The sequence below is a fragment of the Terrapene carolina genome, unplaced genomic scaffold, assembly GCF_002925995.2.
Source record: "Terrapene carolina triunguis isolate 2854851 unplaced genomic scaffold, T_m_triunguis-2.0 Scaffold58, whole genome shotgun sequence".
Lineage (NCBI taxonomy): Eukaryota > Metazoa > Chordata > Testudines > Emydidae > Terrapene > Terrapene triunguis.
The window spans coordinates 77011238-77035184 of record NW_020664409.1 but is presented as its reverse complement, the minus strand read 5'-3'; the positions used below and the strand labels follow the sequence as shown (position 1 = coordinate 77035184).

At 42.0% G+C, this 23947-nt stretch overlaps 1 protein-coding gene across 1 annotated transcript in view; it reads right to left on the bottom strand.

Annotated features, from left to right (window-relative positions):
• The window catches only part of VPS13B (vacuolar protein sorting 13 homolog B), a 953533-nt gene that overhangs the window by 446554 nt on the left and 483032 nt on the right, over nt 1-23947 (bottom strand). Inside the window, exon 21 of the mRNA XM_026663381.1 lies at nt 6826-6953. Coding sequence (XP_026519166.1) covers nt 6826-6953 — 128 coding nt within the window. The remainder of the gene's footprint in view (nt 1-6825; nt 6954-23947) is intronic.

The window sequence follows — 23947 nt, the reverse complement described above, 5'->3', positions numbered from 1 at the left end:
TGTGTGTGTGTGTGTGTGTGTGTGTGTGTGTGTGTGTGTGTGTGTGTTTCTGGAGCTGGAGGAACCCAGCCCTAGGGAACCTAGGTCCTGCAGGATAGCTCCACTGGAAGGGGACTTGCATAAGGGAGAAGTAGAGCACCATATGAAAACACACATGACACAAGCAGTACACTAATAGAATTACAGAATCTCCCCCCCCACCCCCCCCGAAGAGTAACCCGAATAAATGAGCATACTCCAAAGTAACGGGCAAATCTGGTAACACCACTCATTTAGAGGCAGTATAGTATTTGTTTTTGTCCTTAGAGCATGGTACCATTGCCTCAGAGACTGAGCCCCTGGCATCTCTAGGTGGTATGGCAGTGCTCATAGTGGAGGCACCTTAATGGTTCTAGGTACTAGGCTTTGGAGCCGCCAGTACCAAGATGGCTGATCGCACTGGGGAACCTCTCTGGCTGGCCAATGATTCAATTTGGAGGTTTGGAGCCCTTTTCCTCAAGCCTTTACAGAGGAATCTGCTGTTTTTTCCCATAACTCTACCCCCTTTGAAGTTGAAGGCTCTAGGGATGATCCGTGATCAGGACCAGAGTCCCCCGGAAGCTGAAGTGCCTTGGACATAAAGAGGAGTTTTAACTTCAGCTCCCAGTTCTTGGAAGACCTCAGCTTTAGTTGGTGGCAGAGGAAGCACTTCTGAAGGATATGGGACTCTCCCAGGTACCAGACACAGTGAGAGTGTCTGTCTGTTACAGGAATTAACTCCTTGCAGGAGAGGCACCTCTTGAAGCCGGGATGCCCCTGGAGGGGCTATCACCCTCTAGCAGTGAGGAATGCAGAAGAAAGTTCTTCTTTCCCCTGGAGGAATGGGAGATTCCCCCCATAAAGTATAGGAAACATAACATTCTTTTTCTTCTCCTTTTTTTTTTTTACTTCCAAGGAAGTAAAAAGGAAACACTAACTATTAAGGAGAACAAAAGAAACAAAAACAAACTACTACTACTTATGCTAATGACACAGATAAGGAAGGGACAACTGCTCAGTCCTTGAAGGCCAAAGGTGGTCCAAAACCAACTGAGGGGGGTTCGCTTGGGCAGTGCTAGATAGCCTTGAGGCAGACCAAAAGGTAGGGAGAGCATATGTGTGGGTTGAAAGGACACTGCCACCTAAAATCTTTGATTAGAGGCTCAAGAGCACAGATACACCTACAGCGGAGTATCCAGAGGGACACTACTTGAAGAAAAACATCTGCTCAGTGTGCAGCTCCAGTCAAAAAAGCTAACAGAATTATCTGAATCATTTGGAAAGGGATAGCTAATAAGACAGAAAATATCATAATGCCACTATATAATTCCATGGTATGCCCACACCTTGAATAATACATGCAGTTTTGGTCTCCCCATCTCAAAAAGTTATATTAGAATTGGAAAAAGTACAGAGAAAGACAACAAAATGATCAGAGGTAAGGAATAGCTTCCATATAAGGAGAGATTTTAAAAGTCCGGGACTGTTCAGCTTAGAAAAAAGATGACTAAGGGGGATATGACAGAAGTCTATAAAATTATAAGTGGTGTGGAGAAAGTAAGTGTTATTTACCCTTTCATATAACACAAGAACCAGGGGTCACCCAATGAAATTAACAGGCAGCACATTTAAAACAAATATAAGGAAGTACTTCTTCACACACTCACGGTCAACCTGTGGAACTCATTCCCAGGGGATGTGGTAAAGGTCATAAGTATAACTGGGTTCAAAAAAGAATTAGATAAGTTCATGGAGGATAGGTCTATCAACGAGTATAAGCCAAGATGATCTGGAATGGAACCCTATGCTCTGGCTGGATGTCCCTAAACCTCTGACTGCCAAAAGCTGGGACTGGTCAACAGGGTATGGATCAAACAATAAACTGTTCATTTCATTCCCTCTGAAGCATCTGGCACTGGCCACTCTTGGCAGACAGGATACTGGGTTAGATGGACCATTGGTCTGACCCAGTATGGCCATTCTTACATTCTTGTATAATAGGGCACACATTATCTGTTTGTTCTAACTTGTGACCCTCCCTTTACTAACTTTTTTCTTTACCAGTTATCCTCATTTCCTTTGTCTTATATGGGTCCTAATCCTGCAAATTCTTACTTATGCAAATGAGCACACTGACTGTACATGAACTTCTCAATATCTACATCAGCAACTCACAGAAGTAAAGGCTTGCAGGACTGTACACTTAGTCATAAATCCTGCAAAGACTTGCACACATTTAGCTTCATGCCTTGTGAGAGTTTCCATTGACTTCAAATGGGAGTATGTGCAGGGCAGCAAATTAAGCATGTTTGAGTCTTTGAAGGATTGGAGCCTAGACTCTAAAGGCCAAGTTTTTAAGAGATATTTAGGCATCTAAAAATGCAGATAGGTGGTACCTAATGGGATTTTCAGAAGGGTCCCCAAGTCACAAAGGGAGTTGGATGCCTAGGTACTTTTGAAAACCCCACTAGGCATCTATCTATATTTTTAGGCAGCTAGCTACATTTAAAAATCTGATGCTAAGTTCTTTGGGACAACAGTGTCCTTTTTATTTCTGTAAAGTGTTTTGTGATTTTACAGAACTATTTCAATATTAAAATAGATAAAAAATACAGTTTCATATTCATGGCGCTCAAAACCAGAAGGCATCTGATTGTCTCACGAAAATATAACCAAAATTACAAACTGTAGATAAAAAAATATTTGAAAAATAAGAAAGTGGATCTAGCATTAAAAAAATCTACCAATATCCTAACATCCAGGAATCAAGCTAATACATGTTTGTTATACAACAGTTTATCTTCACTTCCAGAATTTTTTTTTTTTTTTGAGAATGCACAAATCTATTTGCACAACCTCCTTTAATTTTTGCAAAAAAACAGACAGAACATAACTGCAACATTTTTTACTTCTTTGCAAATATGAAAAACTGGATATTTATTTTAACTGGTGAATATCTTTTATACACCTCAACACATGAACTAATTTTTCATTTTCCTGGCAGATGCTTTGGTTGCAAAACCCCGGAAATGTTATTGATAAAACAGAGAAGGTCACCAGGAGAAATTTTGGGCAGAGGAGACAATTAACATCCCTAAGCTCCCATGCCCTTCACCACCCAATTCTCTCATTCATAACTCACTCCTCTATTATTATCATCATCATCATCTGTTTGTATTGCAATAGAACCTTCATGCCTCAAAATCCAGGATCAGGGCCTCATTGTGCTGTACACTGTACAAACACATAACAAAAATATTTTGTTTACAAGTAAATATCTGACTCCTCTTTTCCAGCTGTCCTCTTTCCCAGAGGTGAAAATGACATTTGGGAGGGGAGAGACAAACCCGCTTAGAAACTATGAACCAAGGACCTGACTCAAAGCCCAATGAAGTCAATAGATAGTATCTCATCAACTTCAGGAGGTTCTATATTAAGCCACAATCCTGAAGCCCTTGCTCAGAAAAACTCCAATTTTCACACCCTATCCTATAATGAAGTCAATGAGAGTTTTCTCTCAGTACGGAATAAGTAAAGTGAAGGCTTTGGTATTTGGCCATATACAACTGAATAAATTTGTATGCAGAAGGGGTAATGGAAGATCCAATGGTTATGCTTCCCCAATAATAATTTTTAAGTTTAACATGAAAAATGCATTGTTGTCATATTCTATACCATTGAGTGGTCTCAATAAAGAAAAAAATCTGTTAGGCTTTCCACAAATATTATGCTAACTTTGGATAATTTCTGAGTGTCAGTGTGCATGTGCGCACATGTGCACGTATGTATATACATACACGTTTGCCTGCGTGCACACATGGGGATGAAAAAACAGATTTGACAAGGAGCTAGGACTCGGGGGAGAACTGGGACTGGCTAGGGGAGAAAAGTATGTGATCATGTAATTTAAGACTGTATCATAATGCGCACTCACAAGGGAGTCGAATTAAGGTTACACAGGAAACCTTAATTGAGGCATTTCATAACTTCTGAATGCTTGCCTTTGCAACCTTAGTAACGTTCTTTTAAAGACACCATAATAGAGGCCCAACTTCAATGTATACCCCAAATTAAGAAACACAGTAAAAGAACTAAAAAAGAGCCACCGTGGCTTAACCATGTAAAAGAAGCAGTGAGAGATAAAAAGACTTCCGTTAAAAAGTGAAAGTCAAATCCTAGTGAGGCAAATAGAAAGGAGCATAAACGCTGCCAAATTAAGTGCAAGAATGTAATAAGAAAAGCCAAAGAGGAGTTTGAAGAACGGCTAGCCAAAAACTCCAAAGGTAATAACAAAATGTTTTTTAAGCACATCAGAAGCAGGACGCCTGCTAAACAACCAGTGGGGCCCCTTGATGATCGAGATACAAAAGGAACGCATAAAGATGATAAAGTCATTGCGGAGAAACTAAATGGATTCTTTGATTCAGTCTTCACGGCTGAGGATGTTCGGGAGATTCCCAAACCTGAGCCGGCTTTTGTAGGTGACAAATCTGAGGAACTGTCACAGATTGAAGTGTCACTAGAGGAGGTTTTGGAATTAATTGATAAACTTAACATTATCAAGTCACCGGGACCAGATGGCATTCACCCAAGAGTTCTGAAAGAACTCAAATGTGAAGTTGCGGAACTATTAACTAAGGTTTGTAACCTGTCCTTTAAATCGGCTTCTGTACCCAATGACTGGAAGTTAGCTAATGTAACGCCAATATTTAAAAAGGGCTCTAGAGGTGATCCCGGCAATTAGAGACCGGTAAGTCCAACGTCGGTACCGGGTAAATCAGTCGAAATAATAGTTAAGAATAAAATTGTCAGACACATAGAAAAACATAAACTGTTGAGCAAATAGTCAACATGGTTTCTGTAAAGGGAAATCGTGTCTTACTAATCTATAGGAGTTCTTTGAAGGGGTCAACAAACATGTGGACAAGGGGGATACAGTGTACATAGTGTACTTAGATTTCCAGAAAGCCTTTGACAAGGTCCCTCACCAAAGGCTCTTAAATAAATTAAGCTGTCATGGGATAAAAGGGAAGGTCCTTTCATGGATTGAGAACTGGTTAAAAGACAGGGAACAAAGGGTAGGAATTAATGGTAAATTCTCAGAATGGAGAGGGGTAACTAGTGGTGTTCCCCAAGGGTCAGTCCTCGGACCAATCCTATTCAACTTATTCATCAATGATCTGGAGAAAGGGGTAAACAGTGAGGTGGCAAAGTTTGCAGATGATACTAAACTGCTCAAGATAGTTAAGACCAAAGCAGACTGTGATGAACTTCAAAAAGATCTCACAAAACTAAGTGATTGGGCAACAAAATGGCAAATGAAATTTAATGTGGATAAATGTAAAGTAATGCACAATGGAAAAAATAACCCCAACTATACATACAATATGATGGGGGCTAATTTAGCTACAACAAGTCAGGAAAAAGATCTTGGAGTCATCGTGGATAGTTCTCTGAAGATGTCCACGCAGTGTGCAGAGGCAGTCAAAAAAGCAAACAGGATGTTAGGAATCATTAAAAAGGGGATAGAGAATAAGACTGAGAATATATTATTGCTCTTATATAAATTGATGGTATGCCCACATCTCGAATACTGCATACAGATGTGGTCTCCTCATCTCAAAAAAGATATACTGGCACTAGAAAAGGTTCAGAAAAGGGCAACTAAAATGATTAGGGGTTTGGAACGGGTCCCATATGAGGAGAGATTAAAGAGGCTAGGACTCTTCAGCTTGGAAAAGAAGAGACTAAGAGGGGATATGATAGAGGTATATAAAATCATGAGTGATGTGGAGAAAGTGGATAAGGAAAAGTTATTTACTTATTCCCATAATACAAGAACTAGGGGTCACCAAATGAAATTAATAGGCAGCAGGTTTAAAACAAATACAAGGAAGTTCTTCACGCAGTGCACAGTCAACTTGTGGAACTCCTTACCTAAGGAGGTTGTGAAGGCTAGAACTATAACAGGGTTTAAAAGAGAACTGGATAAATTCATGGAGGTTAAGTCCATTAATGGCTATTAGCCAGGATGGGTAAGGAATGGTGCCCTAGCCTCTGTTTGTCAGAGGATGGAGATGGATGGCAGGAGAGAGATCACTTGATCATTGCCTGTTAGGTCCACTCCCCCTGGGGCACCTGGCATTGGCCACTGTCGGTAGACAGGATACTGGGCTAGATGGACCTTTGGTCTGACCCAGTACGGCCGTTCTTATGTTCTTATGTTATGTTCTTATGTTCTTTTAACAGTTTATTTGTGTGTGTGGGAGGTATATATGTACATTGTTATAAAAAAGCATTGCTTCTATTGAGCTCAAATTTATGCAGAACAGAATGGTACAGTTTAGTCTGAGTGCTCTACTTGTTATCTCAACAAAGAGGCAAAAATTTAAGTAGATGAGATACTACTATGACTGCATTAATTATACATACTATTTCCATACTTAAAAGCACTGAAATAGTTTATTGTTAGAAAGAAAACTGCTCTGTGGGGCCAATTACAGCTGGTGCAAGAGCTCCATATGTGTGATATAAAAAAAAGTTTAATTCTTCATACAAATGTTTTTCTTCTCCTTTTAAAGTTAAGTAGAAAGATAAGTCCATCGAATACAAATATTTTAAATTCTATGAATCCTTGGTGAATTTACCAAATAGCCATATTTTAATTTTCAGTCTCTAGTATATTTAAAGTAAAATACGATAATAAAACTGGGAAGCTGTTTTATAGAGATTTTTTTAAAGTGCATAAAAAGTGTAAGACATAAAACGTGGGAAGACATAACTTTTCTCACTCCCTTTTCATCTTACCTGAAGTGTAAGGCGTTTAACTGCATTCCACACTATCCCAATGAATTCTTTCATTCTCTCCTCAGGACTTCTGCAGCATTCAGATGAGGTCAGCATGGCTTTCAATGGAAGTGACAAAGGCCTAGATTCTAAAGCAAACAACATACACTGGTTACTTGGATGATATGTACCTTCACTTGGTAACTGATTACTAGTACATTATTTTTTTCTTTAAAAAGTCTATAAATAGTTTGTCTCCACTCCCCAATTTAAAATGTATGTTTCAGTGTTTACACTGTATAGCAGAAACTTGAGTGGACTAGTATTGTTTTATTTACTAGCTTTAAGCTTAGGAAGGGAATAGTATCAATTAAGTGTGATGAGAAATTCAACATTTTAACAGCATTTAGAGACATCCTAAATTTTTCCAACGTAAGCTGCTAAAAAAATATTACGAAGAATGTTTGACCTAAGCAATTAAAGTCAGTTTTCAACGTGTGACGGCATATTTGATGATGTTCTAGTAATAAGTTTTCCACGTAATTTGCTGCCTGGGTAATCTAAACAAAGATTTAGTTCTGTAAACTTGTTGCAAAGAGCGAGACAGTGTCCATGTTAAAATTCAGTCTTTGACTTGGTATCTTTAATTATTAATTTAAGGAAAGGTTTTTCAGCAAGCATGCCAAAATATTCAAGAAAATTAAACCATCATTTAAATATTGTTCCTAAACTTAAAAATCTAACGGGCTTAAGAAAATTCTAAAATGCATAAAAAATATCATAAAACGTTGGAAAAAATAAAATTTTCTAATAAAGAAAAAACAAAAAGTAACGGTACCATACTATATTAATAATATATTTAATTTAGTTATAATATGTGAATATAAAAACGATTTAAATGAGGAATTCATTTACAAGTATGCCAGCAGAATCGAACTACCAGACTGTCTCAGTGCTTGGCCCTTTAAGAGGAGATGGGTCTCAGCCCCACCTGTGACACAATCAGCTTACCTCCCTGAGTGGTGAGAGGCGGTATGATCATATGATTTATGGGTCATGTAGCTCATTTAGGTCTCTTACGGAAAGAAAGTCCTCGGAGGTAGGGTTACCATATTTCAAGTTGCTAAATAGAGGATACTGCTGGTGAGAGGGGAAGCTGGAGGGGCAATACCATACCATGCCACCCTTACTTCTGTGCTGATGGCGGCGGCACTCTCTTCAGAGTTGGGCACCTGGCCAGCTGCTGCTGCTGTCTAACTGCCCAGGTCTGAAGGCAGCAGCGCTGCTAACAGCACCACAGACATACGGGTGGCAAATCCAGTAAACTCACACGTCATTATTAGGGCATGCCAGGAACTGAAGTCCTACTGGAATCAATGTTGGAAACAGGACGAGCAAGGAAAACCATGGACATTTGTTCATATATCAAAAATCTACCTGAACGGAGATCAGACAAACAAAAAAGAGGTCATATCCGGAAACACCTTGACATGTGGTAACCCTACTGGCAGCGACGGTTCCAGGCACCAGTGCTCCAAGCGCGTGCCTGGGGCGGCAAGCAGCGGGGGGCGCCCTGCCGGTCCCTGCGAGGGTGGCAGTCAGGTAGCCTTCGGCGGCATGCCTGCGGGAGGTCCAGTGGTCCCACGGATTTGGCGGCAATTCGGGGTCAGGTACGCCGAAGCTGCGGGACCAGCGGACGTCCCGCAGGCATGCCGCCGAAGGCAGCCTGCCTGCTGTGCTTGGGGCGGCAAAAAAGCTAGAGCCGCCCCTGCCTACTCGGAGGTGGAATGGGGTGGAAGAGAGATTAGGAGGAGCCCTCCGGGAAGGAAGCTCTGGTAGCTGCTGCTCAGCAAAAGAGCAAGGAGTGACCCAAAGGAGCCCAGGAAGGGCTGACAGGGAAAGACTGAACAGAGCCTGGGAGTGGCTGAGGACTGAACCAGAGGGCTTTATGAAGAGTGTCTGGAGTGGAAGAGGGGCTGGATGCAGGGACTGTGCCCAGTTTGAGGCCGGGATATAGACTCTGGGTTTTTTGTACTGGTCTTTTTGACTGGTATACTACAGAATGGGGAGACTTCCATTAAAGTCTTAGCTGTGGGGCCAAGTCACTGGATCAGCCAAACTCTCACAAGAGGAAACTGAGGCAAGGCCACTGGAGAACCACCCTAGGCTCATGAAGCAGTGATCCTGCAACACAGACCTACCAAATAACTTTTTTTCAGCAGGAGCAGCAATTATATGTATTTTCCACAACAAATATTAAATTATCTCTGAGATTTTGGACCATCTTTTGATGTATTCAGCTTCTTCAACTTCTCTATTCTATCACATCCATGAATGGGCAGAGAAAATGGCAAGCATAAATTAAGAATTCTTTCTAGTTCATTTTAAAATGAATTTAAAATCAATAGAATTCTAATGCCTATAGCATATAAACTCTGCCAAAAAACAACTAACCAACTGCCTTCTTCTGTCCCACATGCATCTTAAAATTGAATCTGGCAAAATCTGACTGTATGCCCTTCTCAGAGAAGTTTGGCCTTTAGACAATTTCAATCATCTTTGAAAATATAGGGACAAGGCAAAAGATCACATTCTAAAGCACCCCAAAAGGGCAAGAGAGGGGGAGAGACTGAGGCAACAGCATGCTCTCTTAGAAATTAATCTGTGATATTTTTTTCCAGTAAAAAGCTATGAGAGGGTAAAAAAAAAAAAAAAAAACTACAGCTGGCTAATAATTTAGGCAAAATCCACTTAAAAACTCAATTTCAAAAATGTGATAGATTGTAGTTTATGGACTGCCTTGAAAAAAAAAGATAAAGCTGAATTTTATGTAGTAGGTAAGGAAATAAAGAAAAGGTGAAGAGACGATCTGAAAAGCAGGAAGGAAAGATTATTTTGGTTGCAGCATTTGGGTTACACTGGAATAGAAAGAGAAAAAAAAAGACATGGGAGAGTATAGAGCAGGACATTGCAATGGTAGTGAGGATGAAAGGAGGTAAGAAATGGTTACTTACTGTAACTGTAGTTCTTTGAGATGTGATGCAGACATTCCAAGTGTATTCCAAGTAGGTGTGTGCATCCGCCGGAGCCAGAGACTTTTGCCTAGCAGTACCTGTACAGGGGAGGCGCTCATGCCTGTAGCCCCTCCCCTAGCTATAATAGGTGGCGCTGTCCTGACCCCCCTCAGTTCCTTCGCACTGACTATCCAGGGGAAGACTCCAATGCAGAGGGGATGGAGAGTGAGTTGTGGAATACATGTCTGCATTACATCTCAAAGAACCACAGTTACAGTAAGTTACCATTTCTTCTTCTTCTTCTTCTTCTTCTTCTTCGAGTAAATGCAGATGTGTATGCCAAGTAGGGGACTAATGAGCAGTACCCCAATCTGGAGGCGGGGTTCAGAGTCTACCTGAGTAAGGATCACAGGACTGCTCTGCAGACATTAGCATCAACTCTGGAAGAAGCAGCAATTTCCTAATGGTCTGCAAATGTATGTGCAGACCACAAATCTGCTGAGGAGGCGTAGCTGATGCTATCTCATAATCAGTCTTGATGCAAGATGTTATCCATCTAGAGATGGTCCGCGCAGAGACTACTTGTCCCTTCACGGGGTCCACATATGACATGAAGTGGCGAGGCATGAAACTGTTCAGTTCTGTTCAGATAGAAGGCTAGACAGTGTCTAATGTCTAGCATATGGAAGCGTTGCTCCTCCGGGCAAATACAGCACCTGGTTCAAATGAAACTGAGAGACCACCCTGGATACAAACTTCAGGTGTGACCAAAGTGTAACCTTGTCTCTGGAGAACTGCATGGAAGGAGGCGCAGCCATCAGGGTCTGCAACTCACATGCCCTCCTGATAGAGGTAATGGCTATCAAGAATGCAGTTTTCTGAGACAAGAGCGGCAGTGGATGGGAAGCAAGGCGCTTGAATGGAGGCCCCATTAGAGCCGCTAAAACCATGTTCAGGTCCCACAAGGGGACCAGCTCTCACACTGGAGGATGCAGGTGAAGGAGCTTTTTCAGAAATCTTGTCACCATGGCATTGGAGAAAACCAATTTTCCTTAGACAGGGGGATGAAGTGCCAATATTGTTGCCAAGTGCACTCTCAGAGAACTGAGTGCTAGGTATGATTCCTGAAGGTGTAACAGGTACTCCAAGTTGACCTGCATGGAAGCCTCCACCAGATGGTTCCCACGGGCCAAGGACCACATGGAAAACTTCTTCCACTTAGCCAATTAGGCCGTTCTAGTCTTCCTATTCTTAAGTAGGAACTCTTGGACAACCTCTGAGAAAGTTTTTGGAGAGTGTTGGGGACAACTTCCTTGTGCAAGTGCTGGAGGAACCAACTAGGGGTTGTGCTCCTCTTGACCTGCTGCTCACAAACAGGGAAGAATTGGTAGGGGAAGTAGAAGTGGGTGGCAACCTGGGCAGCAATGATCATGAGATGGTCGAATTCAGGATCCTGACAAAAGGAAGAAAGGAGAGCAGCAGAATACGGACCATGGACTTCAGAAAAGCAAACTTTGACTCCCCGAGGGAACTGAAGGGCAGGATCCCCTGGGAGACTAATATGAGGGGGAAAGGAGTCCAGGACAGCTGGCTGTATCTTAAAGAAGCCTTATAGAGGGTGCAGGAACAAACCATTCCGATGTGCAGAAAGAATAGCAAATATGGCAGGCGACCAGCTTGGCTTAACAGAGAAATCTTCAGTGAGCTTAAACACAAAAAGGAAGCTTATAAGAAGTGGAAACTTGGACAGAAAACTAGAGAGGAGTCTAAAAATATTGATCAAGCATGCAGGGATGTAATCAGGAAGGGCAAAGCATAATTGGAATTGCAGCTAGCAAGGAATGTGAAGGGTAACAAGAAGGGTTTCTACTGGTATGTTAGCATCAAGGAGATGGTCAGGGAAAGTGTGGGACCCTTACTGAATGGATGAAGCAACCTAGTGACAGATGATGTGGAAAAAGCTGAAGTACTCAAATGTTTTTTTTGCCTTGGTCTTCACAGACAAGGTCAGCTCCCAGACTGCTGCACTGGGCAGCACAGTATGGGGAGGAAGTGAGCAGCCCTCAGTGGTGAAAGAACAGGTTAAGGACTATTTAGAAAAGTTGGACATGCACAAGTCCATGGGGCCGGATGCAATGCATCCGAGGGTGCTGAGGGAATTGGCTGATGTGATTGTAGAGCCATTGGCCATTATCTTTGAAAACTTGTGGTGATTGGGGGAGGTCTGGATGATTGGAAAAAGGCAAATATGGTGCCCATCTTTAAAAAAGGGAAGAAGGAGAATCCGGGGAACTACAGACCAATCAGCCTCACCTCAGTCCCCGGAAAAATCATGGCGCAGGTCCTCAAGGAATTCATTTTGAAGAATTTGGAGGAGCGGAAGGTGATCAGAAAAGGTCAACATGGTATCTGATGAGGAGGATGATGCACTGATGACATGCAAGGGAGAAACCTCCCAAGGTTTGTCCTATGCTGCTGAGATAGGTTGGTATTCCAAAGCAAGTTCAGGCAGGTCTGCTAAATCTGTGTCAGTAGGCTGATCAGTGTAAAAGTACTCTTGGTATCAGCAGAAAAAGCCTCTCTTCTAGGTTATTTGCTCCTAAGGGGGAATGGAAGTGTAGATTTTGATTCTGGGAGCAACCCCCAAGGCATCCAATACACCTAATGAGGGGGCTGATATAGTATTGGGGCCTGGTTGTGCCTAGACCAGGCTTCCCAAACTCTGGCTCTATTTTTCTCATATTGCCTTCCTTGAGTAAGAGAACAAGTTCTGGAGGAAGTTCTCGACTCTCAGAAGTGTGAGACTCAACAGCCTGCCTCAGACTCCAACAAAGAATCAGAGTATTTGGAAAGCCAAGGCAGTGCCCAACTGAGAGAAGTCCTCGAAGACTGTGACCATGATCTATGCTAGGAATGCAGTACTAGATGAAGCATGGAAGGCTTCTTAGCTACTGGGGCCAGGCAATGAGATGGAGCTGGTACCAGAGGTCTTGAAATGGACATGGAGGAGGCCAATGAATGTGGTATCAGGCCTAAAGTCAGTGGGCCTACAGCAGAGTGTAGCAGAGCCAACGAGTGGCGTGCCTGTGAGAGTGCCAGAATAGGGTCTTTGCTCTGAATCAATAGAGATAGCAGTACCACAAAGCAGAATATGTCCCTCACTGCCACATAGGCTTCTGGCATTACTGGTACAATATAGATGGTTTTCCCACCATGATCAAAGACAACTGATAGATTGTCATAGCTGAAGAAGTAGCCACGCTTAATGGTCCCTGACAGGTATCACAGTTAACGGCTCAAGTCTATCAGTCAGTGTGAGGTACTACTGGGGAGTGGAGCTGAAGGATGTGCTCTATCATTGGTACTGGAGTGACCTTCTCCAGAGGAGTACCGTACCCTGGATTTAGAAGGACCCAATGGTGACGTCTTATATTTCTGAGGCTGGAATAGCTCCAATGTCTTAGACCTCGAAGACGACTTTCCAGGTGACAGAGAACTTCTAAAGCTTCTGTCTGCTGACAAAAGTGGGGAGCACTCTGGGAAGAAGTCATCACTGAGCTCCCTTTTGACAACCAAGCGGGTTCAGACACCCGCTGAAGCGATATGTAACATCACTCTTCTGTCAGTTTTTTTGTTCCGCTCTTGAAGCCCAGCAAATCAAACACCTCTTATGTGGCCCTCAACTGAGCTCTTTAGATAGTGAGAATGAGGTTCATCAACAGGAATCAACTTTCAACAACCAGAACAAGGTTGGAAACCTGGGAACCTTGACATTGGCCCCCCTGGTACTGGACGAGGCCCTCCTGATTCAAAAAATGAATAGGAAAAGAAAAATGTTAAAACAAATGGGGGGGAGGGGAGGGTCCAAGGGACGAAAAACAGTACCAGTAGACAAAAAAGTGAGCTAAAGTACCCAAACTTTGTTATAACGGAATAAGGCTGTGAATACACAATGCTCTGACTACTGACCACAGATGATAAGAAGGAACTGAAGGAGAGGTGGGGTGGCTCCATCCTTTTTACCCACCTCCCCAAACATGAGAAGCCAGAGATAGGCGGAGCAGACCCTAAGGTACCACTAGGGAAACTCTCCAGCACTGATGCATGAGACACACAGATACCTACAGTGTAATGGATATATGCAAGTACTCAAAAAAACCCATTTGGATACATTTCACTTCCAAACAGATAATGAGAGTCTGGTGGAGATTTTGTGCGTGTGTGTTTTGAAACATACATGGACTATCATCCTATCATTATGATAAAGCATTATGCCAACAGGCTCTGAGCAAGCTTCCCCACAAAATTTTGCAAACCCTAATATGAAACATTCTTGCCATTCCAATATGGAACTATTCCTGCACAACAGAATAACTGTAAATGGGCCAGTAAAGACAAAGATAGATTAGAATCTTTTGGCTCAGTAACTGCAACTTTAAACTTAAAACATGGTATAGTAGAAGACTGATTTACTGAACAATATGTCATAGGAACCATTTTTCTGCCACCAAAGTAATCTTTTTGCTGCTGTCCAGCCAATGTTCAAGCAGCTATACAGGTTTGAAAAGACAGATTTGGTAGGAGAGAAAAGATGCATTTCTCTTTAAAGAACAATCAGACACACTATATACATTTTTTACTATTCATTTTGTACACTATCACTGAATGATTAATGCAGCTTACCCATGATAATTTTGAGAAGATCAGTTTTATAAACTTATTGATTTTATCAACTCCTTAATCCACAAATAGTTCATAAATTAGGGGTCCGACTGTAACTCTTAAAAGTCCAGGAAGCAATGAAAGTGGGGGAAAGCATCAACTATCCTGAGCTGTCACTAGCCTTCCAGGAAATTAATACTTATATCAAGAGCATCCTGACATGTCCCAGGCCTAACCCAGCCCTCTTAAAACTGAGGTCTTATCTTGTCTACATTATTCCAAGGCCTAAGCAATGGGCTTTGAAAGGGCTGCAGGCAATCAAAGCTGCAACAACCCCCTGAAGGCTTCTGCAAAAGGCAATCAACAAGCTGGGACTTCCTTGCAAGTCCAAGTAGATTAATGCCTAATTCTCAGAACAGGGAGCACTGTCCCAATTGACTATCTAGTGAGTTGGGAGAATCAACCAACCCTCGCTTTCCTATTAATTGTATCCCTGCTGAGGGGAACTGAACCCCTGCTGCCAAGAACAATGACATGAAGTTGTGATCCAGTGAAGCAAAGATAAAACTAAGTGCACCATGAAACTGTGATTGTATTCCAATAGACAGTGCCCATACAGTTGCCTCAAAGTCGAGATATATCTGTGCAACTCAAACCTGAACAATTCCTTCAAAGTCCCAGAGTTTCCAGCGATGACTATAACACTAACACCCCCATTTTAAAGCTATGCTCAACAAAGAGAACTCCATCCAAACAGAAATGATAATTCCTTCAACCAATGATGTGAAAGAAAGGACGGGTAGGAAAGGGGATGATTTTTCAGTGCCAGAGGAAGAAGTAGGGATGGGAGTGTCTGCTGAAGAGCAGAACAGAAAGAAGCCTTCTGTCCAGCATCGCCTTTTGTGGACAGACCCAAATATCTCTCTGAACATCCCAATGCTGGAGAAGTGCTGGGATGAGCCAGGGGCAACCTGCCAATAACGGAGGACTATTATTAGATGGCAGTTGTGGTCACATTGCCAGGAGTGTGATGTGACCTATCCTCCCAGCTCTGCAATCTAGGCCAGCCATCAGGGGTCAGTTCAATTTTTTGTCTCAATTCTAAGTTGCACATCTCAAAGGATAATTATGACACTCAATGGCTACTGTTGATTTAATCACATCCTTGTGAAAATCTAGCAAAATTTCTTCTTCACAGTGAAACCAGTCTTGGACAATAGCTGGGCACCAAAGGCCTGATAGGAAAATTCCCTGGCTAAAACAAAACCTTACAAATTAAGAAGGAAAAGGAGGCCTGCTAGAGGTTGGCCAACTTGGAGTCTACGGCCTGGTCTACACTAGGTGGGGAGATCGATCTAAGTTGCGCAACTTCAGCTACGTGAATAACGTAGCTGAAGTCGACATACTTAGACCTACTCACCGCAGTGTCTTCACTGCGGTGAGTCGACTGCTGCCACTCCCCCATCGACTCTGCCTGCGCCTCTCGTGGCGGCGGAGTATAGGAGTCGATGGGAGAGCGCTCAGGGGTCGATTTACCTGATCCGGCGGGTAATGTAGACATACCCTAAGAGAAAATCAATATACATGTAGGACAAAATTGTCCCACTGTCTCATGAGCCAATTTATACATACTATTAGGATGTAGAAAGTAGTAGAAAAGGAAAGCAGGGAAAACAGCAGGAGAGAACAAAAGCTTTCCAGCCAAAGAACAAATTCAGAAACAGCAGCAAAGTATATACAGAGAGGGGAGACACACAGAGACAGAGACTTATAAAACAAACAAAACATAAAACCCACAAAGACGTATGGCCTTCAGAATTCGGAGCAAAAAGAAGATTTTTCCAAGGATGACACCTATTTTTCAGTGTTTAATAAGGCTCCAAGTGTCAGTGTTGCAAAATTAAACATAATAGGCCATTATCTAATTCTGCTCTCTCGAGAAAGATGCAGCTGAATAAGAATAAGAGGCACACATCCAGAAACAGATGTCCTTTTGAAACTGACATATTCCTCTTTAACTGCAGTTTTAATCCACTGGGAAATTGTTGCTTTAGAATCTTTGCCTTTTAAGATGGTTACGAGTTATAAAAAAGAGAGAACTTCTTAAAAGAATATATTAATATTCAAGGAATAGAGCAGAACTTTTTTTGGAATCATAAGGTTTGTGGCAGAAAGGAGGAATGGAAATTTCCTCATTAGGACTTTAGGTCAGAGGTTCTCCAACTGTGGTCTAGGAATTGCTGGTGGGCTGGGCAATACTTGTGGAAAGTTGCCTGATCATAAGCTGCTAAATTAAATATAGGACCAGGTAAAATGCATTACAAATAAATACTTCTTAGCTCTTTCATAGTACTAGCTATCCAAGATATCAAATGGGCATGACAATGAAAAACATTGACAGAAACAGATATTTCAAATAAAACATAATTGAAAAAAATAAGTTTATCTTTCGGCTACCCTGGAAACATTTTTCTAGTAATATTTATTATTTCTAGTGCCATACATATCCAAAGTATTTTACAAATATAAGGAGGACCCAGCCCTGAGGAGTTTACAATCTAAAAAACCTTTTTTAAACTGTCTGTGCACATCATTACATCTATAATAGTTTAAAATGTTACAAGCAATTGCGTTGGGGATCTTAATGTAATTATGTTTACGCGTGCATTAAGATACTGTATACATCTGGCTTTTAATCAGGAAGAAAAATGATAAAACCTAGGAGTTTGCTAAAACGTAAGCCGCTGAGTAATTGATCAAGAGGTCTAAGGGATTAGAAATGTGATTTAAAGGCAGTCAAGGGGAAAATTCAGTCTCCAAATACCTTTAAAAAAAAAATTAAAAACCTGAATGGATCACAGATTTTCTTGTGGAAAATCCTATCATTCAATTACCGTAGGTCTCTTCATATGTTCAAAAATGCCTAAAACATTTCTCTTTTTCCCCCCTTTCATTTTTCTGAAATGGTCTGAGTTCTGTTACATGTATTATACAGAAGCAATTTAGACACACCTACATCTGCTTTACACTTACACACTTAAATTAGACATTTTTTTAATTACAAGGGAATAGAATAAATAATATCCTTGTAACCACAGTAGAGCATGAAATCAGAGCTCCCTCATGTCTATGTATATAAAGTGGCTTACAATTAAAGGGCAAAGTTTTACTTTCATTTATATGAGTACAGCCCCACTGAGGTCAACGTCCTGCTGCAACAGAGAAGATTTTGTTGCATGATGTATTGTTGCTAGTTTAATATGTGCAAAAGAGGACTTGCTAAAACAACAGTGAAAACACCCTGCAGTAGACTGTTCCATACACACACATCTCTCCTATTCCTGCTAATTTCTTCTAACATGCAGCTCTAGGTTTAGCCCCATTAAAGTTGCAACAATATATGGAAATTTATTTCTGTCCAGAGGGTATCATGTGTACAACTGTTTGGTGGGCATCGTGAACAGCTGCATTTACATTTGCCTGAACCATCGCCAGGCAGAATCAAGGGTGTTTAAGAAGCAGACAGAATATTCACCAACCTTTTATTTTTGCTCTGGCACAACATGAACAGCTACTGCTGGATTACCGCCGTTAGAACCATTTGAATAGCTGAAGATTTCTTGAGGAAAGTATATACAGGGGTGGCCAAATTGTGGCTCGCAAGCCACATGCGGCTCTTTTACAATTAAAGTGCCGCATACAGAGCTCCCCACACCCTGCCCCCATTATCCAGCACCTGCCATACTGGGAGGGGTCCTGAAGGCACCATGTGACTGAGCGGGACCAGCAAACCCTGGCAAAAATTGGGGGGTGGAGGACATGACCCCATGTGCCCCCCCCATATGTCACCTCTGGCTAGGGTTGCCAACTTTTTAATTCCAGAAAACCAAACACCCTTGCACCATCCACTGCCCCGCCCCTTCCCTGAGGCCCCACCCCCGCTCACTCCATTCGCCCTCCCTCCGTGGCTTGCTCTCCCCCACCCTCTCTCATGTGCTCATTTTCACTGCAAGGCCCAAACAGGCATATTTATTGTTTTGACAGATGTATTATGCACATATACTTGCACATTATTTATTATTACAATTGTTGGTTAGTGCCTAGAGACCCCAACTACGATCAGAGCTCCAAGGTAGATGCTGCACATACACATAAAAAGAGAGTGTCTGCAACAAAGAGTTTATAATGTAGCTAGACAAAGGTGGGGAGACATGTATGATACATTGGTTCTTCTGCAATTACTAGTCAACAACATTCACCTTTTAAGAAATAGTACATTTCTTTTAGAGTTTCTTTTAGAGTTCCCTTCTCTTTTAAAAACTTGTTATGAAATGAATACACACATATTTTAGGTCATCAATTTTTTTGTGCGCAAGCCAGCAAAAGGAATAAAAGTCAAAGAGTTAGGCTGTAAATTTTATTCACACAGGTATACATACATGCAGTAATACACGCACCTCCCTACACAAAGACAAACAGTTTCTTACACACATACAGTGCATGCATGCACACACTTGCCTACACAAAGATACGCAGCCAGGAAGGGAGGAGGGTAGGCTGGAGGGGGAAAGATGGGGGGGTGGAAGAGAGAGGATGGGGAGGGAAAGAGGGCAAGGATGAGAGCAGGGTGGGGTGAGAAGGGGGAGTGAAGGAGAGAGGAGGAGGTGTGGTGGTATGTGGGGTGGATGGGGATGCAGGGGGAGGCAGAAGGCTACAGGTGCATGAGGATGTGGGGGCACAGGGATGTATAAGGACATAATGGGAGTGCAGCAGTGTATGGCGGTGAATGGGGTGCAGGGGTGTGGGGGGTGATGGACATGGGGGTGGCAGCTCTGGGAAGTGGAAAGGATGGGTGGGAGAGTGCTGTAAGGGGTATAGGGCTGGGATGGGTAGGTGTGGGGGGCAGGACGGGATGGGACTGGGGAGGGATGCAGTGAGGGGGATGGGGCAATGGGGGTGTGTGGGGGTGGGATGGGAAGGGACGCAGTGAGGGGGGTGGGGGTGCAGACCCATTCCCAGCACTCGGAGACGGGGATACAAATACCTCTAACTCCTGGGTGCCAGCGATGGGGAGAGAGACCGTGGTTTGCCGCAGGGCACGCACCGCAGCTGGAGGCCAGCCACACGAAGAGCACAAGGAGAAGAGCACAAGGAGCAGCAGGAGAGACACGTGCCATGCGACCCCTCAACAGCCGCCTGCTGAGAGCTCATGAGTTGTGCTAGTTCCTCCCTGGCCCTGACCCAGCCAATGGGAGCTGCGTTTCTGGGGGTGGGGGGGAGGCAGCATGCGGACCCCCACTGGCAGCCCCTAAGGCTAGGAGCCAGACATGCTGGCTGCTTCCCGACCCAGGAACCGCACGGTGCGGTCGCTAGCGGGGAGCCTGCCAGCCCCGCTGCGCGGTGCCACAAACCGGACAGTCAACGGTCTGGTCAGCACCGCCAGGATCCCTTTTCGACTGAGTGTTCCGGTCCCAAACCGGAAACCTGGTCATCCTACCTTTGGCTTCTGCCCAGCAGGGAGCGAGATCTTGGGGCTTCAGGCCTGCAGGGCGCACCTGCCATGGCTCAAGGCCTCAGCAGGAGTGGGGCTGAAGCCCCAATCCCCAGCAGGCACCTCCCATAGGGCTGAGGCACCGAGACCCCACTCCCCATGTGGCTGAAGCCCCTCCCAAGGGGCTGAAGCCCCAATTCCCAGCAGGCACACCATGGCTCTCGAACTTCTGAAGATTGTTATATGCGACTCAGGCAGTCAGTAAGTTTGGCCAGCCCAGGTATACGACTTGCAATTTGGGATTTGCATGATTGCCTGTTCATGGATAAGTTTGCCCCTAGATTCTTCTGCATTGGTTTGCCTTAGAATAGAGCTTTTACAGGTTATGCTTACCAGTACACTGTATATTTTGATACCAGGTCTTGGTAAATTTACCAGCAATCAACATGATGCAGTACAATGCACACACACAATCTATAGATTTTCAGTTTCTCTACTGGACTTTCAGTGTTTTTGCATTCTACTTTATTCTAATTAATGTCTATGATAAAAGTGATTATCTTCACTTATGCAAACACTTGATTCTCACCACACACATCCTGTCTAGTAGGCAAAGTAAATATTATCACATTTGATATCTGGGAAAACCGAAGCAGAGAGACGTAGTGTCTTACCCAAGGTCACTCAGTAAGTCAATGGTAGAGCCAGTATTACAGCACAAGAGTCCATGATTCCTAACTCCATATTCCTGCCTCTAGAGTCAATGGGTGTCAGCAAATGAAGATGAATGATAACAACGTGGCAGTGCAATCACAGAGAGACTTTCTGCAGAAGTTATGTTATTTGTTACTTGATTCAGACAGGCAGTCTAAAAACATCGTTTGAGACCTACTGTGGTGATGTGTGCTAAGTTTCATATTATCACTGTCACCCTTACTGTCATTCTGGATATAACAACTTTTGGACACCTGAAAAGTGCATTTAATAGCATATGAAACTGTATACTTTGCTAAGTCACTCTACAAAATGGGAAAATGATATGCTACATTTCATCTGGAAACTATCATTTATAATGTTTACATTTGAACTCAAACTTTTAGGCAAGGGTTGTAGTTATACAACAGGAACTCAATTAGATATAGAAGTGTGCAGGTAATACAGTATACATGTTGAAGTATATTTTTTACAGCTAGACAGTTAAACTTCAGATTTATATGAGCTTGTATAGAAATTTAGTGAAAAAATAAATTGTAAGCAGAGAAATGGATGTTTCCAATAATGAAAATATTTTTCTTGTATTTACTGAAACTGTGGTTGCTTGCTATGCTAAGTATTAATTAGTTAATGTTTGCAAAATGCTTTGAAGAGGAAAAGTGCTACAGTATGTAAGTGTTATGAATTCACTGATTTATTAAATAGCTGCAAAATAAGCACCACAAATCCTAAATAAATAGAGCACACATTTACAACTTACTCAGACAAGTTTAACTTTTACACCATTCTTTTCAGATATTTAAAATCTTTTTGATTGAATGTGTGCAATTTGTATTTTAGAAGGAACGGCTTTTTTTCTGATTGAGCCCATATTTATATATGTGAGAGAGGAGGTGCTAGACTTTAACGTCAGAACTTTTTAGATTGAAATTTCATAAATAGAGATCAGCAGAAAGAAAAACAACCTCAATGGAAGTATATGAGCTGACTTGGAAGAGAAGAAACGTGAGTTAGAAATAGAGCCAATATACGGAATAGTGGAGAAGCATTTACAACCACTTCAGTTACATAGAGTATATCCATCTTAATTATGACATTAAAAAAAAAGTACTGTTGGCTCAACAACCGTACAAAGTATTCTAAGGAACCTGATAATGCACAATGTCCCTGATTCACCAAGATATTTAAACACATGCCTAAGTTTAGGCAGAAGAATATGCCTATTGAAGCCAATTGGGTACTTAAAGCTTTAAAAACACAAGCTTTAAGTACCTTGCTAAATTGGACCAAAGATAAGTATAGAAGGAGGGGGACATAGCAGCTGGAGAACTGTCTTCTTTGAGAAATCAATTAAGGAAGAAGTAACAATAAGTTACTTACACATACTTATATTGATGCTTACTTGATTATTTTGTAATATTTTAAACTTCAGAATTTTAAACTAGTATGAACTAAATACTAAAACATAAAATATGTAACTAGCATTGCCCTGGACACCACAGGAAGGGAAGACAAGACAAGACATCAGGAATGTGCTTTAGCTAGGCTACAATGTTATTAGCATGTCTTGGAAAGTATCTCTTCCAGGGCAGGTCAACTTTTCTTCTGTAATCTGTACCAGCTGGAGGAAGATTGACCTCAGCTCTGCCACCCTCCAAACCTTTAACCTGGTCCCTGAAGCACTCCTGGGGCCCCACCACCTTTCCCTTATATAAGGATTGAGCTTATGGGGAAAGGGAGTTGATGCCAGATATTAGGAGTCCCAAACTAATTCCTCATCTACTCCTGATTCAAATTCCAGTTTATTAGGGAAGTGTGCAGCGCTGGTTTTTGTTTATTAAACAAGAACCTGCAATGCACACTTGTTGGGTTGTGACACGAACACCTTTATGACCTACTCTAACAAGCGGATCCTGGGATGCTGGGAGGAAGGTGAAAAAACCCACACCACTCAGGACAAGGAAAAAATCTTTCCCAGACCCCAAAAGTGACTAGTATGATGCCAACAGCAAGACTCAGAAACCCGATCCTATTCTAATCCCAAGGAGGACAGGGAGCTATTGCTCCCTGTCACAGAATGACACCCTGGGCAGGAGAAAGGGTTAAAAAGCCCTCCCCCCACAGATACGCATGAGCCAATGGGTTTCTGCTACACCCTTCTATCCAGTCAATCAGCCCAACTTATGCTTTCCTCCAGCGCATAAAGGAGGTTGAGTTTCAACTAGGAAAATCCTTAAAGCTATTTTCTTTCTTTTGATGGCCCAGAGAAAGTGTCCCTACCTATGAACAATTGTTAAACTACATACTCATTTAGTTATGTGTTCTGTTCTGGCTATTTCACTGACTGGCTTACTTTCGGGTAAATCTTGCTTATAAATCTTCCTATTTAATACTTATTTTCATAAACAATATTGGTTGAACTATTTTTGTAGTTATCAATACATTCCATAAAACCATGCTATGTAATAATTTTTATTAAATCTTAAACTCAGTGTTTCAATCTGAGATTTGCAAGAACATTCCCAGGTAAATGCATGACATGCTCTTTGTTTTGCCTTATATTCACAGAATTTATTTACAGAATAAATTTTAAAATAAAAATATTTTTTTTAAATTCCAAATTTAAAATTAAGCAATTTCTGAAAACTATTTCCAAATGACTGATGGTTGCCCTCTGTTCCTCTTGGTTATGAATGTCACAACATGTAAGATGACAGAACTGCACTGCTTTATGTCCCTAACATTCTCAAAGACCCCAAGTGGCAGTGCTCTTGGCTGGAGCAGAAAGTCAAAAGTGAAGACACTGATATACAACATAAAACATTTTAGATTACTGAGCATTAAGAGTAATTACTGTGAGCTCCCTCATTAATTCTGCTTGCTAAAAAACTGTCTTCTTTACAAAATAATATGGTTCAATTCATTTTGGTGAATTGCTGCCCATACATGTTAAAGCTACAGTAAGCGATTAGAGTCCAGGGAAATTTTTTTATCCTCCTAAGATTTTAAATGCGTTTACAGAAGCATAGAAATCAGAGTGCCTCTTTAAGTCTTGAGGTAAAGGTACTTCAGATGTACGTACATATACTATACTGTATCTCTCTGCTGTCTATTTACTTTCATTCAGATACAAAAAGTGCTCTTGTTCATTTAAATCAGTGGTCATCCACTGCACAGCAGGCATGAAAAAACGATAATCATTCAGTTCATTGGAGCAGAAATATGTGATCTCCTAATTCAAATACTTCAGATAAGTCAATGA